The sequence below is a fragment of the Gastrolobium bilobum genome, unplaced genomic scaffold (assembly GCF_033153095.1).
Source record: "Gastrolobium bilobum isolate Gb01-03AN ecotype WA unplaced genomic scaffold, APGP_CSIRO_Gbil_v1 utg4632, whole genome shotgun sequence".
NCBI classification, from domain to species: Eukaryota; Viridiplantae; Streptophyta; class Magnoliopsida; order Fabales; family Fabaceae; genus Gastrolobium; species Gastrolobium bilobum.
Genome location: NW_026897521.1, coordinates 248353 through 273215, shown reverse-complemented (window position 1 = coordinate 273215; position 24863 = coordinate 248353). Strand labels below are relative to the sequence as shown.

The following is a 24863-nucleotide window of genomic DNA, read 5'->3' as shown; positions in this document are numbered from 1 at the left end:
GTCGCTGCCTCAAAATTCCCAGAATATTCAGATATTTGTCGGGGGCATATCCAGATAACCATATCCGGATATCCAAAACCCCATATCCGGAAATCTATATCCGAATATCATATCCGGATATTTCGCGATAGAATGAAGTTCTGTATTTTCGCGAAGATATCACCCAAAGATTGTTCTTTTAACGATTCCAGAAGCTTAAACATGCATTTCTAGGTGTGTCTAACCTTACCCACCCTTAAGTTCTTATCTTTTTCTCATTACATGCATCAAGGTTCATTCTTTCTATAGAAACCAAAGGAAAAGGTTATGGTGCTTACCACCAAGGCTTGGAACAGAAACAATGGTGCTATTGGAGCTCACCACTCAACCCCAAAGTTCAGACTACAAAGGTCCATGAAAATGGCAACAAGGTTGGCCCTTTCTTCACAAAGCTCACCACTTGGAGCTCCCACAACCAAGAAAATGGTTCCCTCTTCACTTTGTCAAGAAGTCAGCTCTCTCCCTCCCCAAACAGTGGCTGAGACTCAGGATGGAGTGACACCACATGCACACAAGGTTTGCTCTCGACTTCCCATGGTGATTAAAGGAGGAAACTTGGAAGAAAGTGGCTACTTGGCTCACAAGAGGAAGGGAGGAAGGCAATGGAATAGTACAAGGGTTGGTCAGCCACCAAGGTCTCACGTAAGATCTGAGTATGGCCTAGGGTTTTGGGCCAAAATGTGTATTTATAGCCAGTTTAAGCACACTGTATTGGCACTAATAACTACGCTTATCATTTTAATCCCAAACTTTGGATTCTAAACCTAGCCATTTTTCTAAGATTTCTCATTTTTTTATTTTATTTTTCGCAGCACATTGCCGGTACGTGCTTCCACGTAGCCGGTAGCAGTTCTTACGCCAGTTCTCATTATTTTGACTCCAAACTTGTTATACTAGTCCTATATATTATTATAGTAATATATACATACTTTTCGTAATTTTCCAGGATACTTCATCAGTAAGCATTTATAGCGAGAGGCAGAACCAGTATCTGCACTTTTCGTCAGATAAGCGACTTTCAACATTAACAATCACTTACTATAATTATTTAAGACTACTCATAATTATTATGGTCAATTATGAAATTATTTCCTAAATTCACATTTAATTAATTTACATTCCTAAATTAACATGCGAGTTCTTACACAAATCATGAAGACAAATGAAGACTCAAGTCATTACTGTTTGTAATAAGTTTTTGGAGTCTTAGAAACTTTGTGTTTGTTGAGCATTATCTTGAGAATTGCATTAATAGGTAATAAACTCATGCATTAGTGACACATACACTTAGATCATGCACATAAGATGACACACACATGAAAAATTATTATGTAAGTGTGGAACATGATCATACACATGCTAGATGTCACTAAAAATCCTTTAGAAGTCATTAAATTCATTTAGAAATCATTTAAAAGACAGCTGAAAACTAAGTTTCTAATATGAAGAAAACAATTACCTATGTGAAGTAATCGATTACCCTACATCTATTTGAACGAATTTGATTGATGTAAATAATTTTGAGACAAGTGAAGTGGTCCTAAGGGACTTAGGTTAAGTGTGATCATAGACTTCTGAAACTCCTCTTGTAAATTGATTTTTCTAGCACTGGAATTGGAAGCTAGAACATCGTGAAGTAGATCGACCTCAGTCTGCATGTAGCTCTCAAGTGGTTAGAGAGTGAACCAGGATATATCCTGGTATAATTCATCTTTTACCTTATCTTTTTGATTTCAATGCTTAGAACTTATTTTCTAGATTATACATGTTATATTGAATCTGTTTAAGGTATGGAAATCATTAGTTTTCTGTTTGATTTTGTTCTTGAATGTTTTCTTGAAAAGGGTATTGAATTACATTCATTTTCTTATCTTTTCCCTTCTAATTTTGGTTCCATTGTTAATCCTCTGAATTAGATGTTATGTAATATGTGTTGATTCTGTTTTTGTTGGGAAAAGTTTGATATGCTTTAAATTTCGTTTTTGATTGACGTTCTAACAAAATGGTCTTGTTTTACCATGTTTCTTGAAGATAAAGTAACACCCAATTCACTCCCCCATCTCGTGTGATTGTTTAGCCATCTTTTCTTTTTATATGGGACTGTATAGTTTAAAAGAATTCAAGAAAGATATATGTATGGCAATACGTAAGGAGAAATAAAAGGAAAAAGTTAAGTCACGATGTTGATTTTGTTCAAGTATGAGCGCTTTATATACCATTTTGCATGTTAACAACTCGTGATCAAGATGGGGCGTTACAAGTTTCATCATTGTGTTCCATTACCTTTTAAGTAAGGATTTTATAAGAGTTATGTTGTAGGAAAAGTGATTGTGTAATGTTATAAGATTCGTTTTGCGTGCCAGAGTTTTTTTTTTAAAACATGCGGGCCCCACAAAATATTGTGTGTGTAGGAAACTTTTTGTGATCATGTTAAATGATAGAATGAAAACCCTTTAAGTAAAATAAAAAACAATCACATTTTGCATTTGTAAAACGATAACAATATATAGGGAAAAATGTTTTTTTCTATACCAAAGCAAAAATATTAAACGCCAATATATATTCATACAAGGAGTAAAATAAACAGGAGGTGAACTACTAAAAAAAAAAAAAAAAACAGGTGGATAAAAGGTCAATAATTTAAGTTCATTCCTGCTCCTTAGTGCCCATTAAATGGACTCCTAACTGAACAAGAGTCTTTGTAGAAGACCCTTCTTCTTGCAGAGTTTCAATAGCAGCATTCTTCTGCCAATTTCTCTGCCTTCTTCTCCCTCGATTTGTCTTCTTATGACCTTCGCAACTCCCTCTCTTTCTACCAAACCATTTTCGTTAGCTTTAGTTCTTAGTGCCACTTTCAGGCCATCAGTTAAGGTAACTGCATTCAATCTCTGCTCAGCAAACAGAGGCCATGCTATGAGAGGCACACCATTCATAACACTCTCAAGGGTGGAGTTCCGACCACAGTGAGTTAGGAACCCACCAGTTGCATTGTGACTAAGAACTTGAACTTGAGGTGACCATGAGCAAAACCACAAAACCTTGTTCTTTGGTCCTATCAATGAACCCTGATGGTAAGAACTGTAAAGGGTCATCATTTTCAGAATTAAGGTAAGCAGAATTGGCTGATTTACTCGGTGCTCTCACTACCCACAAGAATTTCTGACGACTTAGTTCCAACCCAAATGCTAGCTCATTTAGTTGTTCTTGAGAAAGAGTCCCTCCACTTCCAAAGCTAACATACAGAACAGAATTAGGTACCTGATTGTTCAGCCACATTAAACATTCAGACCCATTTGTTAGATTAGCAGATCCAGTTTGAACAATGGGTCCAACAGGATAAACACTTGGGTAGCCACTTCCTTCATTTGTCAATGCTCTTATAGGCCCTCCTTCAATATCTTTGAAACTGTTAACAAAGATCCCATCAGCTAAATGGAGTTGTTTGCATCGTTGAAGAAAAAACTCATAGACTTCGCTGGTTCGATCCTGAACAGGTTGTGGTAGATCTCTACCATGGATTGGTACACAACCAGGAATTTGAATAGGTTCTGGTAGGTCACTAAACTGAGTATTGGGTACCGTCTGATCCAGCTTTGGTAGATACAAGCAGAAAGACAGTGTCATTGCGGATGATGGGAATGATATGTAGGACAACATGTTGAGCTCTTTAGCACAAACAAGAGCATCACTTACAAAACGATCAGCAACCATAGTAACAAGCCTTGAGCTTGAACTCAGTGATTTCAATGCATCACGGATGAATGGTAGAGAGCGAGTCACAATGAGTTGAAGATGGATTGCTGTTAGTGTTTCTTGCGGTAGGTCATTTTTGTGGATTGGGGGAAGAAAAGTGCAGTGTATGTTTGAAGGGAGAGTTTGAGCGATGGCTTTGGTAGCTTCAGAAGGAGACTCGAGAGTGGGAATGAGGCATGTCACGTGCAAGCCATTGCAGAGTTGGATGAGCCGTTTGGCAAATTCAATAACTGAAACTAGATGACTGAACCCTGGACTTGGAACAATCACTATGTGGGTTGGCTTCTCCAGGGGAATTAGTACCACTTGTGAGACTATGAGAGGTGAAAGGTTATGGTTTTGGAAAGATTGATGGAGTTTATAAGGCAATAGTGTATGTATGGTTAGTGTGTCTTTGACATAAGGTTGGGATTTTGAAAGAGATGATGAAATCAATGTAAACCTTGGTGGTGATCTCATGATGATTAATAATATAGATAGAATAATCTGTAGGAGGCCACGTAAAAAGTATTGCCGTGGAAGAAAGATAATCTGATGTAAGATCAAATGTAAGCATTTTAGCATTTATATTTCCAATTTTACTTGTGTCATTCTAATGACATCGTGGATAATTAGCACGTGTCCGGTGTTTCTTGGTTGAAATGCAGCTTATATTGGTGTACGTACTGTGAAAGTCAATTTCTTCATTGTTAAACAATGAAATCAGTATATTTCTTCCTTTCTATATAGGTAATTATATATACTAATTTTAGGTTTTAATTATGTCACAAATCACTCTAAAAAATAAAGTTAAAATCAGAGAATTGATGTCTCCATTGAATCAATTCTATTTACAATTAATTTCTATAATTACTAACACAATTAAAATCAAATTAATTAATCAGAGAATATATGTCTCATATCAATCAATTCTATTTATAATTAAATTCTATAATTGCTACACAATCAAAATCAAATTAATTACGAATACTATTAAATGTATACAGCTCAACACTCCCTCTCAAGTTAGAGCATAAATATCTATCATGCCCAACTTGCCAATAGCATCTTGAAACACCTTCCCTGACACAACTTTAGTCAATATATCAGCAAGTTGATCTTCATATTTTTCAAAAGGAAAGTGTGCAATTTTTTTTATCTAATTTCTCCTTGATGAAATGTATGTCTACTTCCAGATGTTTAGTTCGATCAAGCTGAACTGGGTTGTGTGCAATTTCAATGGCAGCTTTGTTATCACAGAGCAGGTTCATAGGATGGTCATAACAAACTCCTAAATCTTTTAGGAGACTTTTGATCCACAATAATTCACACTCACCATGAGCCATACCTCAAAATTTAGCTTATGCACTTGACCTTGCTACAACTTTTTGTTTTTTACTTTTCCAAGTCACCAAGTTGCCTTCCACAAAGGTGAAATAACCAGAAGTGGATTTCCTGGTGGTTTGATCTCCAGCCCAATCAGAATCTATATATCCCTCAATGCAGGAAGTGTTATTTTTTTAGAACAACAAACCTCGGTCGGGGGCACCCTTTAGGTACCTAAGAATTCAATATACAGCATTCATATGGTCCACACTAGGAGAGTGCATGAAGCGGCTCACAACACTTACGACATAAGCTATATCTAGCCTAGTGTGCGATAAATAAATTAGTCTACCAACTAACCTTTGATACCTGCCAATATCGGTTAGGACTTGATTAGGGAAGATACCAAGTGTATGGTTCATCTCTATAGGTGTTTCCACTGTTTTGCATGCAAGCAATCCTGTATCAGCAAGAAGATCCAGTACATATTTTCTTTGTGAAAGAAAGATTCCCTGTTTAGATCGAGCAATCTCGATGCCTAAGAAGTATTTGAGTTGTCCCAAATCTTTCATATCATATTCAGTTGCTAGATACTTCTGTAATAACTTCATTTCGTATGGATCATCACCAGTCAAAACCATGTCATCAACATACACAATCAATGTTGTTACCTTTCCATCTTTGTTCTTTATGAAGAGAGTATGATCTTCATGGCTTGAGAAAATCTTCCAAACCAGGCCCGAGGTGATTGCTTAAGCCCATATAAAGCTTTCTTCAATTTGCAAACTTCATTATTTCCCATGGAGCTCCTCTTGACACCTGGTGGTATCTCCATATAGACCTCCTCTTCAAGATCTCCCTTTAGAAAGGCATTTTTAACATCAAATTATTTTAGGCACCAATCTCTGTTTGCAGCAATAGACAAAAGGATTTGAATAGTATCAAGTTTGGCAACCGGGGCAAAAGTGTCTTGATAATCTACTCCGTATTTCTGTGTGTATCCTTTTGCTACCAGTCTAGCTTTGTACCTATCAATGCTTCCATACGCTTCTAGTTTAACTGTGAACACCCATTTGCACCCTATGGTTTTCTTTCCATTTGGCAAGGGAACTAGCTCCCATGTTGAGTTCTTTTGTAATGCTTCCATTTCCTCATTCATTGCTTTCTTCCACCTTGGATCATGTAAGGCCTCCTGCAAATTGTTAGGAACAGATACACTAGACAATTGATTAACCGTCAGAGCATGCGATTTAGATAGCTTATAAGTTGATACGTAGCTACTAATTGGATATTTAACATTTGCTTTTGGGTCTGGTTCATATTGATTTTTTTGCACACCTTTGTTAGGTCTCAAGGAACACCTAATATTAATACGTGGAGGATCTAAGATATTTTCAGCAGGAATGTGTTTCAGGTAAATTAAATGGAGTTGAGAAAGAAGATACCTGGTGCATTCACTAATAAAAGTAACATAATAACATGCCTTAGAGAAAGAAGGGACCTTAGCAGGGCCCCATACATCCGAATGAACAACTTCAGAAGGAATATAACTTTTATTACTACTTGGGAAATAAGGAACACGATGGCTTTTTGCCAATTCACAAGTACTACAATGGAAATCATATGAATTCAAAGTTGAAAACAAATGTGGTAGCAATTTCTTAAGATAACTAAAGGAAAGATGTCCTAAACGCCTATGCCAAAGCCATATGGTTGCTCGAGCTTTATCTTCTTTGCTAGTGTGACATGCCTTGCCCAACTTATTCATTCCACCATTGGTGATCTTGAAGTAATAAAGCTTGCCACGTTTAACATCATAACCAAGAATCGTCCGAGTGGGAATGTCCTGAAAAACACAAAATGTAGGCCAGAAAGTGACAGTGCAGTTAAGTGCAGTGGTAAGTTGACCAACAGACAACAAATTGTAATCAAAAGATAGAACGATCAGAACTGAATCAAGTTTAATGTGGTCAGATAAGATAATAGACCTTTCACCAGTAATAACAGATGTGCTACCATTAGCAGTTTGTATGATAGATTGAGAAGAAGAGGATAAGGAATGCAATTTACTCGAATCTAAAATCATATGATCTAAGGAACCGGTATCGATTATCCAAGTATTGTTCCTGGAATTTGCAGAAAGGGCAAGAGTTTTACCAATAATACCTAATTAGGCAACATTAGCAATAGGAGAAGGTGCGTCTTCGGCAAGGGAAGCAAGCATAGCCTTAACAAGAAGCTTTCTTTGGGGATGTTTCGTGAAGTCTCATCATTCAGGGTAGCCAATCACTTCATAGCATCGTTGCTTAGAATGGCCAGATTTATCGCAGTAAGAGCAGCAAAGGAAGGTGTTGGATTTTCCAGAAGAGGAGTCCCTGCAAGGCCTACAAGGTGCAAAGGTTGGTCCTTGACGTGGTGGTGGAGTGAGAAGGGCTGAATGTTCAGGAACAAAGTTGGTGGTACTCATGGTTTGTTTCTATTGAAACTCTCAACGAACATATGCGTAGGCACTTTCAAGGTCCAATTTGGGGTCTTTACGCAGGATCTCTCAACGTACTTGATCAAATTCTGAGTCGAGGCCACTAAGAAAGATGTGCACGCGAAGGCAAGACATGGAAGACTGCATTTGAAGGACACCATTAAGAGTGTCAACCCGAGAAGAGGAACAGTGATCGAATTCCTGAAAAATAGACACAAGTTCATTAAAATAAACGGACAGAGGACGTCCTTGTTGCTTGGTGGAGAACGATATTTTATTCAGTTCAAATAGGCGAGTCTAGTCGGAGCCATCATAAAAGGTTTTTGATAAGGCATCCCAGATTTCTTTGGCCATTTCGAGTCGAATGAAACGATGTATAAGGGTGGGGGTCATAGAGTCGCCCGTTTGTTTTCAGTAATCCACACATCATATGCAGGATCATCAGCTTTCGATTTCTTCGCATATCCATAAGTTGAGACCATAAAGGATAATTCGATTCATCTAGAATGACAGACACATGAAGGGATGAATTGTCTTGTTGGATGATTATATTCTGGGGTGAGAAGTTTGTGATAGGGGTAGGGGTTGCAGATCCAATGTTTTCCATATTGTCGACGAAAAAATTAGGAATTTGTATATTAAACAATGGAATCTGTATATTTCCCAGGAAAAAATCTGATACTATGTTAAACAATGGAATCTGTATATCTCTTCCTTTGTACAGAGGTAATTATATACACTAATTTTGGGCATCAATCAACCCACAAATCACTCTAAAAAATAAAGTTAAAATCAGAGAATTGATGTCTCCTATCAATCAATTCTATTTACAATTAATTCCTATAATTCCTAACATAATCAAAATCAAATTAACTACTCAGAGAATTGATGTCTCCTATCAATCAATAATATTTACAATTAATTCCTATAAATGTTAACACAATCAAAAATTAAATTAATTACGGATACTATTAAATGTATACAGCTCAAAATTCATAATCTTAATGAGATAAACATTTATTTTTATTTTGGATTTATTGTTTGTAATTATCTTTTAATTGTTATTCTACAATGTTTTTTGTAGAGAAACGGATAAGACATCAAACATTATTTAAATCATGCCACCTGAGAGCTTTCTATAATATCCCTAGCCTAATTAAATAGCAAATTATATGTAATTATGTAAATTGGCATGTATTAGTGAGTTAAAATAAGTAAAAGGCCTAATTAAATTAATTAGGATCACTTTTGAGGTGAAAAGTGCACTTAGTGAAAATTATGGGGTAAAAATGGGTGTAGGAAAAAGTACCCAAAATATAAAAGTAAAAGTAAAAATATTTCTAGAAAAATATTTCAGATCTTTGGGTAAAGTTTGAAAGAAAACAGAGTTAAATAGATAGATAAGTTTTTACCCGGTGGAAGTAACTTAACTAAGTTAAGTATGAAAACATAATGCAACCACTCCATTTTCTTCTTCTTCTTCGTGGGATGCTGTGAGTGAGGAAGAGAGAAAACCAATTCTAACCAAAATCCTAACTTTCTCATTTCTCATCTAAATCAACTCATTTCAAAGCCAATCTTGCTTCAAATCTTCTCCTCTTTCTTAACCATAACTTAGTTTTGAGTGGGATCCTTTGTGAAGTGAGATATTCCTTGTGGAAGGGGGCGAGAATCTTGAAGTTGGGGGAGCTAGAGGTGAAGCATTGCCTCTTTGTTGCTTGGTTACCCTTCCTTGAACCTTTGTGGTTGGATTGTGGTAAGTTTTCCATCCATTTTGGTTAATTTGAATGAGGTGCATGTTAGGGTTTTGTTTTAAGAAAATGCATGAATAGTGGGGTATGTTAGAGAGAGAGATTGAAGTTAAATTCATTTGTAAAAGTTGTTAGGAATGGTAAATAAACGGTAAAAGTGAAGTTAATTTGTGATTTGAGTTAGTTTCAATAATCTTGGAAAATTATGCTTGAAAGTGTGGATTTTCTTGCATTGTTGAGCCTTGATTGATGGTGTCTATGTTATTGCTAGGATTGAGGCAAATGGACAACATTGAGTGATCAAGCATTGGTGGAATCCAAGGAGCTTAATTAGGTTAGTTGTTTGGTAAGTTCATAAGCTTGTTGATGGAGCATGGATTTTCTATGTTGTTGATGAATATAAAGGTATTCATGAATGTATGTTGATTGATTTCACACTCTTGAATAGGGTGTATTGGTGATTGGAAGGAATTGCCAAGTAGACATATTAAGAAAGGTTAGTGTTGATAAGTGAGCTAGAAGAAAGCTTGCAAAAGGAGGGGAATCATCAAGAGGTAAACCTCTGGATCTTGGAGGTTAATCCCTCTTGTTGTTCCACCATTGCTTTTATGGAAGTAATGGTTAATGAATGGATGATTGAGTGGTAATGCTAGTATTATGGTATGTTTGCATTCATATAGTATTGTTGTGCCATTGGAGAAAGGGCCAATGGACAAGCACTAGGGGCAAGGTTGTATGCTTAGTGGAAAGGACTAAGATGCAATTGAAGCTTGTGTGATAATTTGATTCTTTAATTCTTTGGCCATTTGAATGCATGAGTATGCTGTAGTTCAATCATTACTGTTATTGCCTCTGGATATATGATATAGTTCATGTCATGTGTATACTAACCCTTCATGCAGGAAGTGAACTCTAGGATTGGAGCAATTCTCCAAGAACCCTGGGTTTATTGAGTTTTATCTCACCTCGTTTGGGGACTGCTATTTCAGATGTTAGCAGAGATGATACTGGGCAAGGCAAAGGGCCCGAGAAGCTTGCATATGATAAATGATATTTGAGATATTTTGATGCATTAGTGATAGATGAATGCAAATAGGACTTAGAAGTTGATCATTGATGTTGTATAGCCTTGGTGAGACTTTGATCACTTGTTATTTCTAAGTCTTATGTAATATTTTGAAGCACGTTGATGTAATTGAGCCTCTTTGGATATCATGTGAGCCTTGAAATGGCAAGAATCATGTTTTGAAATTGTTTTATTATGTCTATTAGGTGAAAGAAAACTTTTCGGGTTGAGAATTAATGTAAATATAAGGATATTATGACTTGTTGTCCATTTTTCATATCCTATATTATAGAATTGGACCTTTGTGTCTGAATGGAAGTTATAGATCTTTTTCTTAGCTTTCCAACGAGACCAAGATTGCGTCAAACGAATAAGTATAACTCAAGTTATGGGTAAAATACCAACGGATAGTGAAATCTCCAAAACCGTGGCGCTTTTGGCGCCAAAAAGGTGCTATTGGCGCCATCAAATAGTGGGTTGGCGCTGTCGGTGCCGTAAGATGCACAAAAAGTCAGTAAGTTGGCGCTATTCAGCACATCTTCTTCATAAATTCATAACTTGAGCTACGGTGCTCCAATTTGAGCGCAGTTTGAACCCACGCGTAGCTAACGAAGAAATCTATAATATATTGGAAAATGAAGACCATATAATTAGTTTAAAATTCCTTAAGTAAAAAAAATGGAGGTTTTTAGTGTTGAATAACGATAAAAATGAGTGTTTAAGCATTGTTGGTCTAAGAGGACTACTTGGCACACTATGGTAGTAACGTATGGTCTAGATAAAATTACATTAGGTGTTCCACACATAGTTTTAAGTTATGATCACATTTATGGGAATTGTCTTATTTATGGAATTGATTTTCAATATAAACGTTTATAAATAAAAAAGAAAAAGTTTATCCGTACTTTAATTCAATTGTTGTTATTGTAACTGCGCCTAATGTCATACATAATGTTAACAAAACGATTCTAGAACGGCGTGTTACACTTTCAATATTCCGATCATAGTTGTGGGAACGTAAGCCGGATTAGAAAAGTCAAGATGGGGAGGTTTGAATTCTGTTTTTAAAATAATATTTTCATTTTTAGCTAGAGAAAATAAAAAAATTGTTTGATAAGTCCTATTTTGTAAAAGTAATTTTAAAAATTATAAATATTTTTAACTTTTAGAATCAAATTTAAAGAATATATATAATTTATTTTTGTTTTGTGTTTTAATTTTTAACTTTAAAAATAAAAAAGTACAGAAAATACTATTTCAATAGTTATTTTACAAAATAATTTTGAGAAAAAAAAAAGCATAATCAAACAAGGATTTTTCAACTTCTGTGATCCATCTTCAAAAATTATCAAACATAAACTGGCTGGAATTAAACTCAACCCAAGTTATGTGAACCAATCACGATTCAAACAGTTGAGGTGGTCATCATTTCTTTTTCCTATTCTAATTATTCGGTTCCTAATTTTTAACCATAAGGCAGCAATTTTCTGCTTATTTTGAAATATTTAGTTTAGTTTTATTATTCTCATGTTAAAGGAAATAAATTATCTAATGTCATAGACACAAATTTGTGGGCCCCACGACCTGAAAAAATAGAAAAAAATAAAAAAAAAAGATAGCACAGTTATCGAATGGTATGTAAGAGAAAAAATTTATCTCATGTAGCATGAGAATAATTTTTTCCTATTTATAATGTGTTCTCAGGTTAACATCAATATATAGACTTAGGGTGGTTCGTGTAAGTATCAATAGAGTGAATGCTCTAATTAGGCTAGTGTGATAATGCTCACACAATAATGGATTTAGGCTGTGTGTATGAAGTGTCCTTCCATGGGCACTGTAACACCATGTATGCATCTGGTAATGTTACCATCAATTATGATTAGGGTAATAAGGAATTGAGGCTTAATTAACTTGGAGAGAATTGATATCGTTATATTAAGAGCAGTTTCTTAAATAGTTTTACTCTAACATAAAGAGGATAATGAGGGAAATCGAACCCTAACTATGTGTATTCTTAATTGTCAAAAGAACAAATCTCTTTAATTGCTTTCTTTAATTCTGAATTTACATGATCTTGATTGACTCTGTATTAAATCATCTTCATCTCAATCTTGGTTGTCCAACTAAACCGCAACTAGTGAACTAGTGCTTGAAAAACCAATCCTCGTGAGAACGATCTCATACTCCGGTACACTTTATTATTTAACTACCAATGCATTTGCCCAGTCACAGCAACTATGAAATTAAAATGTGCAACTTATCTTATTGATTATAGGGGCTGTTGTGGCCGTGCTAATTATATGATATGCCCAAAGGGTTGTTTAGTTTGTTGAGATAGTATTCTCACCCCTTTTTGGGAATGCCCTTGCAGGAAGAAATGAAGAAAATGAATTTGCTATGGAAAGTCCAAAGTAAAATGAGAAATGTTGTCTTCTTGTTTTTTTGAAATGACTGATTAAGTGCTATTTGATAAATGAATTATTTTGAGAAAAATCATGTTAATAATAGCCTTAGACACTACAAGTTATTTTGTGAACTTCTATAACCTCAAAAGCATGTTATTTTCAAGATTGGAAAAAAATATTTTTATAATTCTCACTACTAGAAATATTAATATTTTCAACGGAACTTTTCCGTTGCAAATTATGAAAATTCTGTTGAAAAATCACTTTTCCACAGAATTTTCAACGAAATTCTTCTGTTGGATAATCCTTCGTTGAAAGGCAACGAAATTCTTTTTTCCGTTGAAATTTGCAACGGAATATTTTTCCATTGAAAAATTCGACGGAATGTATTCCGTTGGAAGCCTTACTTTTCCGTCAATAAATAAAGTCATGACATAATATTAAAATAATAAATTCCGTCAAAAATTTCAACGGAAAATATATCCGTGAAAAAAATCACTTTTCCACAAACTATATCCATTTCAGTTGGTAGAGCTGTAGGACTACTTTTTTGATAAAATAAAAAATAAAACCAGGGTGAAATAATGTAAACAACCTTTATGATAATTAGCTCTTCTTTGTCATCTTTCTCCCACTTTTCTCACCTTATGCTGCTAGAAGATAAACCTGATAGCAAGGTCACCTGCATATTTTTTATATTCAAGAACAATCCGAGAAACAATGAAGGAGAGAACATTGATCCCAGCATATTTTTTACAAGGTCACCTGAATGTGCGAGATAACTATATATATAACATAGTATTTATGTACATAAAGGTAGTTTTATAGTTTGTTAAGATATAGAGCGTAAGATTAACATATATTCTATTCTGTAACTTCATCCACCTCAGAGGAAAGTTAGAATTCAATATAAAAATAATCGATACATCTGTTTTTCTAGATTGTTGAGATATATAGTCCCACATTGATTGTATGTGCAACTAATGTGGCATTTATTAGGTCTTGGCACTCCCACCCTTTGAGCTAACTTTTGGGGTGGTGTATCCCAAGGTTCTTTACATGGTATCAGAGCCTCGCCGCTCCCCACTTTCTCTTTTCTAGATAAATATCACAAGCCATGTTGTTAATTTCACCCAACTGTTTATCATTAATATTGCCCAATCAGAAATAGTAACATAAATATATAATATCCTAATACAGAATCAATATATCCGCCAGATATGCACCATATCATATAGACCATTTTCTTGCAAATAAAATTTAATTAACAATAATTGCCAGCAAAAATAGTATGAAATATTAAATTACATTACGAGTTTGAATGACATGCTCCCCTAATATGTCAAAGTAATCCCAAACAAATAAAGCCAAATCTTAAAGGAAAAAACACATTGTCATCTAAATATGTAAGTTTCTTTAACCTTTGAACACCATGATCATATCACTACACGCTTTTTTCTGAGTATAAATCTTGTCCAGTGGATTCGTTCAATAACTTTATGCACAAATTATCCCTTCAAACTGTGACATAGTCACTTATCAGAAATCTTTCTATAGTTGGCAGACACTTTACGATACCAATCTTGGTGCATATATTCCCACCCATTGGCTGCATCAATCTGAATGTTATACTAAGCTGCCAAATAGCAAAGAAAAAGGAGAAAGTTCAAACTTTGCAAAAAAAGAGGAAGGTGAAACCTTATCGATGGTTGCTAAAGATGAAAAGAAAATTGAGCCAGATGTTTGGTATGTGGATACTGGTTGTAGCAACCACATGAGTGGTAGTAAGTCTTCTTTCTCTCATCTGAATAAAAATTTTCAATCTACTGTGAGTTTTGGTGATCATTCTACTGTGAAAGTAATGGGAAAAGGTGACATTAAAATAAAAACCAAGAATGGTTTTGTGGAAACAATATCTAATGTATTGTATGTTCCTGATTTGAAAAGTAATTTATTGAGTGCTGGCCAATTACAAGAAAAGGGTTATGTGATCACTATTAAAAATGGTGTTTGTGAAATATATGATTCTGTTAGAGGTGCTATTGCTGTTATTCAGATGAGTTCAAACATATTGTTTCCATTAAAGATTGAAGGAATCCAATCTAGTTTAATGGCTGAAATGAAATATCCTTCATGGTTGTGGCATTTTCGCTATGACCATTTGAGCTTTGGTGGGTTGAAGACGCTCCAACAGAAAAATATGGTGACAAGCCTCCCTCAAATCACAATTCCTCATTCCTTAGTATGTGAAGAATGTGTTGTTAGCAAACAACATCGTTCTGAATTTGCAAAAGGGAACTCATGGAGAGCAAAGGGAATTTTGCAATTGGTGCATTCATACATTTGTGGTCCAATAAATCCAATTTCTGATGGAGGTAAAAGATATTTAATTACCTTCATTGATGATTTTTCTAGAAAAACGTGGGTTTATTTTTTACAGGAAAAGTCAGAAGCTTTCTCTACATTTAAAAATTTCAAAGCTCGTGTGGAGAATGAGACAGGAAGGATGATTCAGACACTTCGCACAGATCGTGGTGGTGAATATTGCTCAAAAGAATTTGAAGCTTTTTGTGAAGAACATGGCATCCGAAAAGAGCTTACAGTTGCGTATACACCACAAAAAAATGGTGTATCAGAAAGGAAGAATAGAACCATCCTCAACATGGTTAGAAGCTTGTTGGCAAAAGGAAGAGTTCCAAAGACGTTTTGGCCAGAAGCAGTAAACTGGTGCATTCATGTCTTGAACAGAAGTCCAACCTTTGCAGTTCGAAATATGACGCCAGAAGAGGCTTGGAGTGGGAGAAGACCAAATGTGGATCACTTTAGAATTTTTGGATGCATTGCATATGCTCATGTCCCGGATCAGAAAAGAAAAAAACTTGATGACAAGGCTGAAAAATGTGTCTTTCTAGGTGTAAGTGATACATCTAAAGCATATAAATTATTTAATCCACTGACAAAAAAAATTGTGGTTAGCAGGGATGTTGTTTTTGATGAAGAAAACACTTGGGATTGGAATATGCAGCAGCCTACCTAAGTTCTTTGTGATATTGATTCTGAACAAGAACAAATTTCAGCATCTAGTATGCCTGAAAATTCGTCCATTGCAACTTCTTCAGCTAGTCAATCCTAACCAACAGTAGTTGGAGTTAACGAAGAAGGAACTCAATCTCTTCGTCGTGTTAGAAGAAGGCCTGCTTGGATGGAAGATTATGAGGTAACTAGAATTGAAGATCCAATTACTTACTTTGCTTTGTTTTCAGAATGTGATCCCGTGACTTTTGAGAGTGCTGTCAAAGAAGAAAAATGGCGAAGAGCAATGGATGCTGAAATTGATGCAATTGAGAGGAATGATACTTGGGAGTTAACTGATCTTCCAAATGGACACAAAACTATTGGTGTGAAGTGGGTGTTCAAAACAAAGTTAAAGGAAAATGGTGAAATTGACAAGCACAAAGCACGCTTGGTTGTCAAGGGGTACAAGCAACAATATGGGATTGATTATACAGAAGTTTTTTCTCCTGTTGCAAGACATGATACAATCAGGTTGGTGGTTGCATTGGCTGCGCAAAATTCTTGGCCTATTTACCAGTTAGATGTCAAATCGACATTCTTGCATGGGTACTTGGAGGAACAAATATTTATTGAACAACCCCCTGGTTATGAGAAGGTTGGAAATGAGCATAAAGTTTACAAATTGAAAAAGGCACTTTATGGACTAAAACAAGCCCCTCGAGCTTGGTATAGTCGCATTGAGTCTTATTTTCTGAAGGCTGGTTTTATATAGTGTCCTTATGAACATACACTCTTTGTTAAGATTGGTGATGAAGGAAAAATGCTTATTGTTTGCTTATATGTAGATGATCTTATATTCACTGGAAATTGTGATGTTATGTTTGAAGAATTTAAAAAGTCTATGATGAATGAGTTTGAAATGACTGATCTTGGTATGATGCATTATTTTCTTAGCATAAGTGTAGCACAATCAAGTGATGGAATTTTTATTTCTCAAAATAAATATGTGGAAGATATTCTAGACAGGTTTCAGATGAAGGATTGTAATCATGTGCACACTCCAGTTGAATGTGGCTTGAAGCTACATAAAGATCATGGAGGAAAGAAGGTTGAAAGCACCTTCTACAAACAAATTATGGGAAGTTTGATGTATCTCACTGCAACAAGGCCAGACATAATGTATTCTGTGAGTTTAATTAGCAGGTATATGGAGAATCCTACAGAAATGCATTTGTTGGCTGCCAAGAGAATCCTTCGCTACTTGCAAGGAACAAGAAATTTCGGGATATTTTACAAGAAGGGTGTAAAATCTGATTTAGTGGGATTTACTGACAGTCATTACGCAGGAGATCAAGATGACAGGAAGAGCACATCAGGTTATGTTTTTATGATTGGTACAGGTGCTATTTCTTGGGCATCGAAGAAGCAACCAATTGTCACTTTGTCAAGCACAGAAGCTGAATTTGTTGCTGCTACAGCTTGTGCATGCCAAGCCATTTGGCTAAGGAGAATTCTTGAGGAGCTTCAATTCAAGCAACTCAAAGCTACTCAAATTATGTGTGATAATAATTCAGCAATTAGATTATCCAAGAATCCTGTGCTACATGGAAGAAGCAAGCACATTGATGTGAAGTTTTATTTTTTAAGAGATCTTTGTAATGATGGAGCTATTGATTTAATCTACTGCAGAAGTGAAGACCAGATTGCTGATATTTTCACTAAAGCTCTTAAGATGGAGTCATTTGTGAAGTTAAGAAGATTATTAGGTGTATGTATACTTTAAACTGACTGTTAGCAAACATCAGTTTAAGGGAGAGAATGTTGAAGACTTTTTAGTTTCTTGTGTCAGTTACAATATTGAAGAGTTAATTGTCTTTTGGTTTTTCTTATGTGAGTTATGAAGTTAAATTGTTATGTTTTTTAGGGATATAATGGCTGACGTTATGACATTATGAGTAGTTAATTGTGGTGTTATGAGGGTGTTATGAGACTCTTGATTAGCTTTGTAATGAGTCTCTTTATTTGTACTTTCAGTTTTTTATATTGCCTATTAATAGGCTTGATGTGTTGAAGAAATATAGTATTATTCCCTTTTCAATATTCTTAGGTGTCTCAATATTCTATCACAAATACCACATAAACCACACGCTTCCTTCATACAATCCTTCAAGCCTTATGCTTGTCTACTAATAACCCAACCAACCTTCCACTTTGAAGGAATCATTAGTAATAACATGAGCACTTAACTTTTAGAAAACAAATAAATAAAATGGAAAATTAACCCAATAACCCTTTTTTCTGGATAAACTCACCTAAAAAGCATGTTATTTTCAAGATTGGAAAAAAATATTTTTATAATTCTATACCTCTAGGATTATATTAATCTTTTTCATTAAAAAAGTTTTCGTCTAATCTAAAATAATATTATTTCGGGTAACAAGAGATAATTTATGTACAATCGGCAAAGAAACTTAATGCCCAAGAAACGAACACACTTTTTGTAATGTGTAGTATAAAAATTAAAAAAATTTAAGTATTCAAATTTTGCGATGAATTAATTATAACTAATCAGCCAACACTTGCGTCTTTTGCAGTTAAAAACTAATTTATTTTCTAGAAAGAATTAATTAATTATATTGTATCGGCACAACAATTAAATAGATCTTCTTTTTTTGGATACACCATCATCTTCTTATTTTGCTCACTTAGTCCATTCTTAATCAATGTTGAACTTTTTTCACTCAATCATTCACACTTGGATTTGGCTTTCCACATCAAGATACTCGGATCACCAAAAGCCAATCCACCCGGCCGTGCAAGGGGAGCTTATGGCGGGAAGAGACCGCCAACCATGGAACACCTCAATCAAACCCAAAACCTCAAGGCATTAGGTGCATGGGTCCTTCCACTTATATGGTGCTCACTTAGTCCATTCTTAACCAATGTGAGACTTTTCTCACTCAATCATTCACACTTGAATTCCTCAACAGTTGCCACATTAAAGACATGTAAATCCAGTCCTGCACCATTGTATGGGTGGCCATCCAATGCGCTACACGATTACCTTCACTATAGGTATTTGTTATTTGAACAATCCAATTGTCCATCAGGACTTTGCGGATGCTAGATACCAGATTGACTGTGACACCCATTTCGTATGAGACGAATAGTATTAGTATATATTTTACATTCTTTTTTGAGTTCTGTTAGTTTGTTACGCAAGTAGTGGATTTTTATTTTGTTACGCAAGTAGTGGATTTTTTCAGTAGCACCGTACTCACCTCTGATAGCAGCATTATACACACTTTGCATTCTGTAACACACAGGAATAAGACCCTGCATAATGTTGTTGTTGTCCAAAATACGTTTTGTAAGCTAGAGCGAGCCGTCAAAGAAGGTGAGATAAAATCAGAGCGAGAAGATTAAAAAAATAAATATGGGGATGGATCAATTAATTGAATTAGGATATGATTGCGGTAACGAAAGGACAAAATTGTAAAGCAAAAGTAACTTACACGTGCAGGTTCAATCTTGGGGTTCGAAGAGCCACATTGGCGAATTAGCGAGAATAAAGCAGCACTAGACCTTAACCATGAAAGATCTTCTAATGTAATATGATTACGTTAAAATGAGATCTGAAGGATACTCTCCCCACGATTATAGTCTTTATAACTCCGTTAAGAAAATATACATCACAAAAAATTACATGAAATGAAGGTGACATCGAACTTAAAAAACTTAATGTATGGGTAAGTTACCCCATTTTCATTTCTGTTAAAGCCAAACATTGTAACATTTCCGTCTCGAGCCAGTTCAATTAACACACATATGATACTAAACAAACAAAAACAACAGAAGACTTAACTTACGAAAATACGAGCTAACTTTTTTTTTTCTTTAATCCTTTTCACATAATAGCTCACATTGTACAATTCTCCTAATTTAATTCTTATTGGACGAAGACAAAAATCGGGCAGCGTAACCTCTGTAAATTGGACAACTGAGGATTTGCAAATCTCACTCTCAAGGGTTCCTGATAAACAGTTTATACTATATATGATTTTAGAAATACTAGATGTCCACATAGGACTATATACCCGTACATGGGCGCATGCATAACTTGGCTATGTGCCACTACGTCTAACAGCATGCAAATCCAACATGTAAGCATATAACTGAATACTACATCATAATATAAATCTTCTTGAATACACAATTGTACATGCATCAAAGCGCAAACATGTACAAAACATATACATGCCATATACAATTAACAGATAAGACATCATGATCCACCCAATAAGAATGGAATACAAAATAACAAGAATATACTCAAAAATAACAGTAGCCTACAGCTACTCAAAAAACTGGTCCATCGTAGCACCTCTAACCATAGGTCGTGTCCTTGCCTCGTGAGGGCTCACCGGAAATCTGAGAACCTGAAATGATGTCACAAAAAGGGATGAGATAACAAATCTTCATAAGCTCCAGGTTTATAGAGAATTCTCCATACCCCTGGGCCCACTCCTGCATGAAAGTCAGATACAAAATATACATAACATCATATAACAGATATCATAACAGAACAAAACATATCTATATATTTTATCAGAGGCGTATGCTGTCATTCCCAAGGGAGGACCCCAAGCGGAAATCATCGTACGTGTTCCCAAGGAAGGACCCTAAGCAGACATCAGTGCACAAATAAATCAATGGTCAAAGATCAATACAGAAATCACATCAGAACAAATCATATCATGTTATCAAATAGTTGTATATGAATGCATCTATACAAAGCATCAAATACAATCATACAATCCAACCATAGTTCACCAACCATGGTAGAGCACTCAAGTAGGAAAAGACTCCTTAAACATAGAGCTTACCTTTTGAAGCTTTACCAATTTGCTCACTCGTAACACAAGTTACCTATTTAGTTCCAAAGGAATCCACAAACGCTCAGTCCCTAGGCACACCTAGAGAAAGAATCCAAAACGAAACTCAATAAAATGCTACAATACCATGTAATTACAAGACATACATTTTATTTTTTACTTTCATTTCTTTTCATGTATGCCAATTTACAAGTCAAGACCGTAATTTCTTAAACTCATTTGTTAGATCATTTAAGGTTGCTTACGTTACATAGGCTTTTAGAATGACCCAACTAAGCTTCTAAAATACCTTTTACAACACTTATCTAATATACTCAAGTGGTTCCCATCACCCATAAGGCTTAAATTAGTGTTTTCATATTTTTCCCACTTGAGTTACCTTCATTCAAACTGAAGCTAGGGATTAACTGTATATCGATAAATTCCAATATTTTAGTATGATTTTTTTGACTTCCTAAGTTTTTCAACAAGGTATCGTACAACTTAATCAGAGCTATATAGCTCAAGTTATGATTTTGAGAATTTCAACTCACAAAGCTAATTTTTAGCAGTGCAGGGAATCCCAACCTCCCTCACAGATTTCATTGCTGTGAGAGCTTCACAAGTCTGATTTCTCGCAGATTTTAATATATTGTAGTAGATACCTAAGGCTTTAATTTGAGGTATTATAAGCTTAATTTGAGTAATTAATGAGAGAGATATGAATTTTTGAAGTTGGACCTTTGGAATCGCCCCTACACTATGCGAGTTGGGGCAGTCTGGACTCAAATTCACTTTGGAGACAAATCACAACACACAATCCTCTTAAATTTTAGGGAAATATAGATGACATCTCAAGCTTTAAAATAAGGTATCACGAGTCTCATTTGACTTAGGGATGAGGGAGATATCACCCTCCAAAGTCAGAGGTACATATCCAAAATTTTCAGAATTTTGGCACTCATTTTTCAATCAACTTAACTTAGTGTACAAATTGTGCAACATAGCCTTTCATTAATTAAACACCTTATTTTCCCTTTTGGACACAACATGGCTGAGGCATACCCTTGCTCAAAAATTTCATTCTTCATGGCTGAAACGTGTATGATAGGAAACCATGGATTTTCTCAAGTTCTTATCATTTTAACTTGGTTTGTTTTACTTGAAACTCATCACAAGACATATCTAAACATAAAAAATATCATACATCCATAATTTCATGCATCCCTAGTCAACCCAAAACACAAGAAAACCTAAGTTTGAATCAAAGGAATCACCCATTATAAATAGATTTTCTTACCTTGGATGCTTTCTAACTCTTCAAAAGATTAATCTCCAAGCTTCAATTCAACTAGCTAGAACTCACCATTTACACCCTTTGATAAATAGTGACAGCAAGTTTCATGGAGGTAGAACTAAGGATTAAGAGCCTTAAGAGATGATCTAAGGATTCAGCTTTTATCACAAGACCAAAAGCTTTCCTTTTTGTGAAGGAACCTATATATAAAAATGGCTAAATCTACAAAGCTTGCTTTTAGTTCTATGGAGTTCCCTCTTTTCTCTGTTTTCTGCAGCGCCAATAGGAAGAAAAAAACGCAAATGGATCGTATTTTATGAGGAGTGTACTTAATTGACCTAGCTTTTTAATTGGTTGGTTGTTTTTTATTTTACCTATACTTAATTTACACTACTTACACTTATACTTAAACCCCAAAACATAACATAATAAATATAATATTTTTAGTCCTAAAATGACTTGCTTGACATAAATTAAATTTTTTCATTTTTGAGTTCTACTGATAAATTTCACAACAGTGAAAAATACCCGGCAAAAGTCACTGTTCATGACCTAGTCATAATTACAATCAAAACATTCGAAATCACGTTCTGAATCTAATTATGATATTTAAATCCTTAAATTAAATCTCTAATTAAGATTTACCAGTTGAGGTCATTATAAACGTGGCCTAACAAAGTATTATTTGAATTGATAACTGGTGGCTTGTAGGCACTAAATGTTGTAAGCACCACCAACAAAGGTTTAAGTTTCTTCTTGTGAAGCTCATGTGAGAGGCAAAGGATCATAAGCAAAAGGAAGCAAGATTAGATCATCTTTTCTTCTAACTGTTATTCCAAAGTCCTCAGTCATGTCCAATTCTTCACATTTCATTCCATTGGGAAGCTTCCAATCAAAGTGGTACAACAACATTGCAAGAGCCATCTCAACCCTTCTCAAACCAAATGTGCTGCCTGGACATATTCTTCTTCCAGCACCAAAGGGAAGGTACTCAAAGTTACTTCCTTTGTAGTCAATAGTGCTACCAATAAACCTCTCTGGATAAAACCTCTCCAGTTCAGTCCAGTAGTTTGTATCTCTTGCAATTGCCCAAAGATTCAATATGACCTTACTTTTGGCTGGTATGTGATACCCATATATCTCACATGCTTCACCACATTCTCTTGGCAGCAAAACACCTGGTGGGTGTAATCTCAGTGTCTCTTTCACAATTGATTTCAAATATTTGAGTTCATTGATGCAATTTTCTTCAACCCTTCCTTTCTTATTGAATGCCTCTCTCACTTCAGCTTGTGCTTTCTTCATTATTCTTGGGTTCCTTACCATTTCTGCCATTGCCCAATCTACGGTTGTTGCTGATGTCTCACCCCCAGCACCCATGATGTCCTAAAAAGTAATTATCAATAAGGTTAAGTTAATGGAAGGATGTCCAGAGATTGCACAACTTCAATGATCTCATGTGTGAGATATAAGGTATTCAAGGTCAAGTTTTAACCTTTCAACTAAATTCTAAAGCGGCGAGCAAGATTATCTTCATAAGAGTATTAGGAAAAAGTTATTATCCTTACCTGGATTATGGCCTTGATACTGTTTTTAGTTAAGAAAAAATCCTGGTTGCTACCATCCTCATATTTTATGAGAACATGAACCAGATCTTCCTCTGCTTTAACTTGGTCACATTTGGCTTTTGACTTTTCCTCTTCATGCTCATTGATGATGTTTCCCACTATCCGATCATTTTCTCTTTGCAACCTCTCAAGCTTAGGCCTCAAACCAGTGATAAATTGCAGCCACGTAATAGAAGGAAACAAATCTCCTATGTCAAAACCTCCCGCAACCTTTATTATTTCTTTTGACACTGATATGAATTTTTCTTGGTCTTTGCATTTCTTGCCAAATGCAGCCCTAGAAGCGATTGTATATATTGAAGAAAGTACTGCTTGAGTGAGGTTGATGGGCGATCCTTTCTCTGAAGCAATCCTTTTGACAAGATTGGAGAGCTCTTCTTCTCTAGTTGGTTGGAATGAGTTCACACGTTTTAAGCTCAACAGCCTCAACGTGCAAATTTTTCTTAGCTGTCTCCAATAATTACCGTAAGGAGCAAAAACTAAATTTGTGGAATTATGAGACAATATTTCTGTGGCTAGAATATGAGGCCTTGTTGCAAAGTTAATATCATGGGTTTTCATCATCTCCCTAGCACACTCGGGTGATGAAATGACAAAAGTAGAAACCTCACCAAATTGAAGATGCATCAAGGGTCCATATTTTCTGGACAAGTCTCTTAATTTTCGATGGGGTTGTGAGCCTACCAAATTGTGTATATTACCAATAATAGGTAGCTTTCTGGGCCCTGGGGGTATGTTATAACTTGAGTCAGTTTTCTTGGGTTTCCTTCCTGTTTTTTGTACTCTATGGGTTATGAGGAGAAAGGATAAAAGGGCTGACAGGTAAAGGATTAGTAGGGCCATGGAAAAGAAACACAGTAGTTCTGTTAGTCATATCCTAATATTATCTGTTTATATACACATTCTTGAACACTCTCTTTCACTATGCCGTTCTTTTTCTGACTTTTCTGCAATGTACTCGAATTCGTTTTCCACAATAAAATAAACTAAAATGGTAGGAATCAATCAAGGTACATGCTGTGGATTCAGGGTATGCATAAAGCGCGGCACGCAAATAATGTTACTATATGATTCTTGTCTATTCATGGTATGTATCCCGGCAAGCATTACAAGTTTCAATTAAAAGACTATCAAAAAAAGGAAAGATTTCCATAACTTGTATAGAAGCATGCCGTGAATTGCTTACTTCGTTCATAACAATAAATTAAAATATAAAACTTGCCCACATAAAGACAGATTATTTTTTCC

At 35.3% G+C, this 24863-nt stretch overlaps 1 protein-coding gene and 1 pseudogene across 1 annotated transcript; both read right to left on the bottom strand.

Moving 5' to 3' along the window:
• Positions 1 to 2685: 2685 nt before the first annotated feature.
• On the bottom strand, positions 2686 to 4251 carry LOC133307617 (hydroquinone glucosyltransferase-like; annotated as a pseudogene).
• An 18501-nt stretch (positions 4252 to 22752) lies between these two features.
• Positions 22753 to 24458, bottom strand: LOC133307616 (cytochrome P450 71D11-like). The gene is made up of 2 exons (XM_061508159.1): positions 23556 to 24458; positions 22753 to 23373 (listed from the first exon to the last, which is right to left on the bottom strand). The coding sequence occupies exons 1-2, from the start codon at positions 24456 to 24458 to the stop codon at positions 22753 to 22755; spliced, it is 1524 nt and encodes a 507-aa protein (XP_061364143.1).
• Between the last annotated feature and the right edge of the window lie 405 nt (positions 24459 to 24863).

What these genes read in the sequence shown, in the direction of transcription:
- LOC133307616 (XM_061508159.1), bottom strand. Translation starts at nt 24,458, where the DNA reads ATGGCCCTACTAATCCTTTACCTGTCAGCCCTTTTATCCTTTCTCCTC. An exon ending in GTATCAAGGCCATAATCCAG is followed by an intron (nt 23,374 to 23,555) that starts GTAAGGATAATA and finishes ATTACTTTTTAG; the next exon opens with GACATCATGGGTGCTGGGGG.